The sequence below is a fragment of the Chanodichthys erythropterus genome, chromosome 15 (genome assembly GCF_024489055.1).
Source record: "Chanodichthys erythropterus isolate Z2021 chromosome 15, ASM2448905v1, whole genome shotgun sequence".
Taxonomy (NCBI): Eukaryota; Metazoa; Chordata; class Actinopteri; order Cypriniformes; family Xenocyprididae; genus Chanodichthys; species Chanodichthys erythropterus.
Window position 1 is genome coordinate 28,447,880 of NC_090235.1, and position 7,537 is coordinate 28,455,416.

Sequence of the window (7,537 nt, forward strand, 5' to 3'; positions counted from 1 at the left end):
AAGCCTCGTGACGTAACGACGCCGTGCGCTACGTTCGCAAGGCAAGATGGCGGCGTCCTGAGCAGTCAGTGTTTCTGCATGATTTTTACTATTATTTTGTAGAGGTAAGTGTTAATATTGGCATTAACTGTGGATGTGAAGGTTTGGATAATAATACTCAAGGAAAACTTGTGGCATATTATGTAAACCTTGTGTAACGTTATATAAGAAGAGAACATTCGATCACCCCAACACATGCCTTCAGCCATGCTTGAAACAAGAATTTGTTGGGACATGTCGCAAGAATAAATTATTATTTGAATAATAGTTCTGCAATTAGAAGTGATGGCGAAGTTATGTCTATGTGCATTAAAATTGATTAATTGTTTTGCGTGTAAGTCCCTCACAGAGTTGTGCTGGTTTCATGGATCTGATTGTCAACATTGTATTTGCGTTGAATAATGTTGCATTTATTACAACATACGCACACGTTTTGTGATTTTATATATATATATATATATTACAGTACAGTCCAAAAGTTTGGAACCACTAAGATTTTTAATGTTTTTAAAAGAAGTTTCGTCTGCTCACCAAGGCTACATTTATTTAATTAAAAATGCAGTAAAAACAGTAATATTGTGAATATTACAATTTAAAATAACTGTTTTCTATTTAAATATATTTGACAAAGTAATTTATTCCTGTGATGCAAAGCTGAATTTTCAGCATCGTTACTCCAGTCTTCAGTGTCACATGATCCTTCAGAAATCATTCTAATATGCTGATTTCCTGCTCAATAAACATTTATGATTATTTTCAATGTTGAAAACAGTTGTGTACTTTTTTTTTCAGGATTCCTTGATGAATAGAAAGTTCAAAAGAACAGCATTTATCTGAAATACAACGCTTCTGTAGCATTTTACACTACCGTTCAAAAGTTTGGGGTCAGTAAGAATTTTTATTTTTATTTTTTTGAAAAGAAATTAAAGACATGAATACTTTTATTCAGCAAGGATGCATTAAATCAATCAAAAGTAAAGTAAAGACATTTATAATGTTACAAAGGATTAGATAAACACTGTTCTTTTGAACTTTCTATTCATCAAATAATCCTGAAAAAAAATATTGTACACAAATATTTTGTACAATTGTACACATTAAATGTTTCTTGAGCAGCAGATCAGCATATTAGAATGATTTCTGAAGGATCATGTGACACTGAAGACTGACGCTGAAAATTCAGCTTTGCCATCGCAGGAATAAATTACTTTGTGAAATATATTCAAATAGAAAACAGTTATTTATATATAATATATATATATATATATATATAAGGTCATGGTGCACTAAAATACTACAACTACACACACACACACACACACACACACACGTATATATGTGTGTGTAGTTGTCTTATTTCAGTTATGGCTGCAACGATTAATCATTTGCAATATAAAAGTCTGTTTACACGTAATATATATGTGTGTGTTCTGTGTATAATAATTATGTATATATAAATACACACACATTCATGTATATATTTAAGAAAAATGTTATATTTATATATAACATATTTATGTTTATATGTAATATAAAATATATATAAATATATATATATTTATAATACATGCATATATTTCTAAACTTTATACCTGTATGTGTGTGTATTTATATATACATAATTATTATACACAGAACACACACATATATATTACGTAAACACAGACTTTTATTTTGCAAATGATTAATTGTTGCAGCCCTAATTTCAGTGCACTATGACCTTGTGTCTGTAAGCAAGTATTGACCCAAGGCTAAAATTTAAATGTTGAGATAACATAACTTCATGATGATGATAAAACATATCAAACCATAACCAAAAACAACACTTGTTGCTTTTCTCATTTCAGCTTTCAGAATCCTTCGGAAAGTACATAAAGATGCCTGCAGTGCTGAACCTCAGCAATGAGGTGGTCAAGATGAGGGCGGAGGTTAAAAGGGTGAAGGTGCTCCTCATCCGGAAACTCGGCCGTCAGATCTCACGCCTGGAGAAGAAGAAAGGAAATGAGGCAGCCGTAGAGAAGTTCCGCAGGCGAGCGGCAAAACTTCGTGAGGAGATCCATGAATTGAAAGTTGTTGCTCCTGACAGCGTCACCAAGGCCGCCTTACAGAAGGACATCAGCTTTGACAAAGTGTGCCGGGATAAAGAGGCCAGCCTATCCGACCGGGCCACCGCCCGCATCGCCACACATCCACAGTTCAGCAAGAGAATCCAAAGCATAAAAGCAGCCATCAAAGCTTTCAAAGAGGAGAGAATAAATGCAAGAAAAGCAGAAAAACAAGCAATAAACAAAGCAGAAAATGTCACATCGCAAGGTCAGCCACAAGAGGATGGTAATGATGATGATGTTGGTTCGGAGAAATCAAACGATGATGATGAGAAATTGAAAGAGGAGGAGGGTGACAAAAAGACAAATGAACAGCAAGAGGAGATTGATGGTTCTTCACAGGAGAGCCAGAAGACGAGTCTGGAGACATTAAAAGAACAGACCAATCAGTGCCGGAAGGAAGAAACGTTAACAGTTGAGGTAATTGTATTTTTGAGTGGTGTTCATGAAATTATTTTAGATTAGATTGAGTACAGGTAAAATAATTGGTCAAAGCTATAAAAAAAACTATAACTACAGGTTACTTTAACTTCTCAAATACCTCAATAAATACAATAATGCTTTCACATGCATGTTAAATGAATAGTTATACCAAAATAAATCAACCTCATGTTGTTACTTTGTCAGTGGAACACAAAAGAAGAATTTTTGAAGAATCTTCTTTTTACGTCTTCTGAAGTCATGTTATTTGTATGGGGAACAGACTGATAGTTTACTATAGAAAATGCTTCCCTCTGCACACGTTTGAATCAAATATTGCTCTATTTCACGTATTGTGTCAGATTCAACGTGTATCTCAGGATCAAACATCATTGACTTTTCGTCAATATAATAACGTATGTCATTACTATAAGCAGCTGCTAACACTGTGTATAAATGAGTGATGTTATTTAACTAGTTAATATTCACAGTTTCCATGGCCAGTTTCCATATCCACATTCCAACAATAAAATGAGGCCAAAAGTCGGATAATAATCAGAAAGTTTGAAAAACCTGAAAATTGATTTGCTTAAAGGTGCCCGTGAATTAAAAATTGATTTTATCTTGGCATAGTTAAATAACAAGAGTTCAGTACATAGAAATGACATACAGTGAGTTTCAAACTCCGTTGTTTCCTCCTTCTTATATAAATCTCATTTGTTTAAAAGACCTCCGAAGAACAGGCGAATCTCAACATAACACCGACTGTTACGCAATAGTCAGGGTGTACGCCCCCAATATTTGCATATGCCAGCCCATGTTCCCAACATTATGAAAGGCATTTGACAAGGGCAGTCAGTAACGTCTGGATCTGTGCACAGCAAAATCATCAGACTAGGTAAGCAAGCAATATCAACAGAGAAAAATGGCAGATGGAGCAATAATAACTGACATGATCCATGATATCATGATATTTTTAGTGATATTTGTAAATTGTCTTTCTAAAAGTTTCGTTAGCATGTTGCTAATGTACTGTTAAATGTGGTTAAAGTTACCATCGTTTATTACTGTATTCACGGAGACAAGAGCCTTCACTATTTTCATTTTTAAACATGTGCAGTCTGTATAATGCATAAACACAACTTCATTCTTTATAAATCTCTCCAACAGTGTGTAATGTTAGCTTTAGCCACGCACCATAGCCTCAAACTCATTCAGAATCAAATGTAAACACCCGAATAAATACTATACTCACATGACCCGAAGCATGCATGCAGCATGAATGACGAACATCTTGTAAAGATCCATTTGAGGGTTATATTAGCTGTGTGAACTTTGTAAATGCACTGTATTATAGAGTCGCGAGCTTGATGGGCAGGGAGCACGAGATTTAAAGGGCCAGCAGCCCTGAATCGGTGCATAGTTAATGATGCCCCAAAATAGGCAGTTAAAAAAATTAATTTAAAAAAATCTATGGGGTATTTTGAGCTGAAACTTCACAGACACATTCAGGGGACACCTTAGACTTATATTACATCTTGTAAACAAAACGTTCGATGGCACCTTTAAAACAGGAAATTTAAAACCTGGGATTTGATACTGAAAACAAGTTTTGAAATTTTAAAAAATAATGGTTTCAGATTCACTTTTTTCTAGTTAAGAATAGTTTAGTCCAGATACTCTATAATAATATAAATATTTAATAATACTTAGAGGAAAGATTTTGTATTTCAAATGCAGTTCTTTTAATCTTTTTATTCATCTAATAAAAATTCTTAAAATTCTTGCTGTATTGTAATTTAGTTGAAGAAATTATATGCGCCGTGCAAATTAGTACCTTCACAATAAGATTTTTTGCAGCTGCTGTCTTTATAAAATAAATAATTTCAAGACAGATTCTCCCTACTGTACTGAAATTGTACAGAACCGTGACCCCAAAACTGAGGGGGGGGGAAGCATACCAAGTTTGGAATGAAGATGAGTAAATAATGACAGAATATTCCTTTTAGATGAACCATTCCTTTGAAACGTCATGCTTTTATTATTGCGGTAAACAACATTACTCTAAAGAACTCTTTATTTGAAGATTATTCTGAATAAAAAATGCCTCTTACAGGACTCATCTGAAACAGTGGCTGTCCCAATGGAGGTGATCAGGATGAGGAAGGAAGTGAAGAGGACAAGGGTGCTGATCATCAGTAAAATGGTAGAGCAAGTGGCTGCTCTGAAGAAAAAGAAAGGTCAGGAATCTGAGGTGAAGGAAAGCCAAGAGAGAGCAGCAGAAATCCTGAAAGAAATCCAAGCTTTAAGGAGACTTAAACCAGATCAGGTGACCATGACAGCACTTCAGGAGAATGCTGAGCATGAGAAGGTTTTGCAGGACCCTCAGGCAAGCCCACTGGACAGAGCCATCGCACGTATCATCACACATTCCCGCTTCATCAACAAGCTCCAGAAGGTCAAAGAAGCCATTGAAGAAGAAAGAGCTAAGGCTGCTAAAGCTGAGCTGAGAAACACTGACAGACTAAACATGGCGGAGTCCAAGAAAGAAGATGAGGAACCAGAGGAGAAAAATGAGGAACCAGAGGATGACGACGACGATGACAGCAAGGAGGATGATGAAGTAGTAGAGGAAAAATTGGAGAGTTTTTCCGCTGAGATCCATAAGTCTGGTGTTGTAGAGCCTACCGAGAGTAAAGACCCTGATGCTTTTGAATTACCACCATCCAAGATCATCACAACATCTTCAGAAAAATCCAAAGGGAATGAAGATAAATTAAAGAATGTAGAGGCCACGGTTCCAAATGTCCAAAGTTCTCCTGAAAAGTCTTCCACTGTAAACAGCACAAAGTCAACACCACTGAAGAACGTTGGTAAAGCAGTAGAGGAAAAATTGAAGAGTTTTTCCACTGAGATCCATAAGTCTGGTGTTGTAGAGCCTACCGAGAGTAAAGACCCTGATGCTTTTGATTTACCACCATCCAAGATCATCACAACATTTTCAGAAAACACCAGAGGGGTCAAAGTTAAATCACAGATTGCAGAGGCCAGTGCTCCAAATACCCAAAGTTCTTCTGAAAAGTCTTCAAATCTAAGCAGCACAAAGTCTACGCCGCTGAAGAACGTTGGTAAAGCAGATAAAGAAATGGAGATCACCTCAAAGACACAAAAGAAACAAGACCTACCTGAGACCAAGAAGCTTGAGGCAGATGAAGAGAGCGATTTATCAGATGATGATGATGAGGAGGAGGAAGAAAAGGAATATTTCGATGACAGCACAGAAGAACGTTTCCATAAGCAATCATCTCTGTCTGAAGACAGTGATGATGATGACTTCTTCCTGGGCAAAGTGAGCAAATTGAAGAAAAAGAAAAGAAACCAAAAACCTGACAAGAAGGCCACCTGCAAACCTCAGGAGACAACCCTCGGCAAATTACAGTCTGTGTTTTGCTCAACTTTGTCCAAATCCACCGTCTCCTCTCAGAAAGCAAAGTATGGGTCTCGCAATGATGGGTCAAGACCTTCTCGATTCCAGAGCCAGAGTAAAGGTCCTGAGAGTAGGATGAAAGCATCTCAGTATAAAGGCCCAGATGTTGGCACTGACAGGAGGATGGGTCCCTTCAAACCCAACAGACAGACTTTTAAAGTTGCTGGACAAATGCAAGCGGGGCCTTCAGGGGCAGGGAGAGGAAGGTCACAGTTTGAGCAGTATCAGAACCAGAATCCCAGAGGTCCACCTGGAAACATGTCAAATCCACCCCAGCAGTCCCTTCATCCCTCATGGGAGGCTAGCAGGAAAAGAAAAGAACAGCAGGCACAAATCACAGCATTCCAAGGGAAAAAGATCAGATTTGATGATGATTAAGAAAGGTCTTCTAGAGTTCATTTAATGCTTTCATGTTTTGATTATAATTCTTCCTGTTAATTAAACTATTTAGTGTGAATTTGTATTAAAACACACAGATAAAACACAATTGTTTTTTTTGTTTGTTTCTTTACAATGAAGTTCTGTTAAATAAGTGTTCATTTCCTGTCATGTCTCCTACATATTTCTTAGATAAAACTGTATAAAAGTTTTTTTTTTTCTTTCTTCAATTGCACACTTAAAGGGATAGTTCACTCGAAAATTAAAATTACTCGCCCTCGTGTCCTTCAAAACCCGTAAGACCTTCGTTCATCTTCGGAACACAAATTAAGATATTTGTTATGAAATCTGAGAGCTTTCTGTCCCTCCATTGACAGCTACGCAACTGACACTTTGATGCTTCAAAGAGTTCATAAAGAGATTGTAAAACTAATCCACATGAATTGAGTGGTTTAGTCCAAATTTTCTGAAGAGACTTGATCGCTTAATCTGATGAACAGATTGAATTTGAGCTTCCATATAAACCAATGAGGTTCATTCTCATGTTACGCAGCATGTTTTTCAGCTTCTGGAAGAAGTTTGTTCTCATGTCAAGCAGGTTCAGTTCATTGATCAATGTTTATATGTGAATATGTGTTTATATGTTGCAATACATTTTGCTGTTGGCTAGTTTTCTAAAACTGTACATGCAGATTGTACTGTATACACAGAACCCATATTGAAAAATTCTTGATAACCCTGGAGGTGGTGGGAAGAAGATTTAAAATAAAGTCCCTCTCAGTGTTATTTAGTATCATTAATATACATTTATAGTATTTATTATTCTTTTGAATTTTTATTTGAATATTTTCCATTTAAATGTTAGTTTTAGTATTTTTATTATTTTTTATTTCAGTTTTAGTTTAAGTACTAGAAATTTAAATTTATGTTGTATTATATATATATATATATATATATATATATATATATATATATATATATATATATATATATATATATATATATTATTATTATTATTATTATTATTATTTACTTTTTAGATAACACTGGTCACTCTCAAATGCATTGTTAAATATATAATATATAGACCTATTTAATAATGTATATT

General features: G+C 35.4%; 1 protein-coding gene across 2 annotated transcripts; it reads left to right on the forward strand.

Moving 5' to 3' along the window:
- Positions 1-19: 19 nt before the first annotated feature.
- Positions 20-7,194, forward strand: srfbp1 (serum response factor binding protein 1). 2 transcript variants are annotated; one of them, XM_067411294.1, is made up of 4 exons: positions 32-104; positions 832-923; positions 1,887-2,564; positions 4,681-7,194. In XM_067411294.1, exons 3-4 carry the CDS (start codon positions 1,917-1,919, stop codon positions 6,427-6,429), a joined length of 2,397 nt encoding a protein of 798 aa, XP_067267395.1. In that variant the 5' UTR covers positions 32-104; positions 832-923; positions 1,887-1,916; the 3' UTR covers positions 6,430-7,194. The 2 variants fall into 2 exon arrangements, with proteins under 2 accessions (XP_067267394.1, XP_067267395.1); XM_067411293.1 differs by lacking the exon at positions 832-923 and having other exon boundaries at positions 20-104.
- Positions 7,195-7,537: the final 343 nt, after the last annotated feature.

Excerpts from the sequence above, each read along its gene's own strand:
- srfbp1 (XM_067411293.1), top strand. The coding sequence starts at position 1,917 with ATGCCTGCAGTGCTGAACCTCAGCAATGAGGTGGTCAAGATGAGGGCG. Across the intron at positions 2,565-4,680 it reads AAGAAACGTTAACAGTTGAG|GACTCATCTGAAACAGTGGC; the intron begins GTAATTGTATTT and ends TGCCTCTTACAG.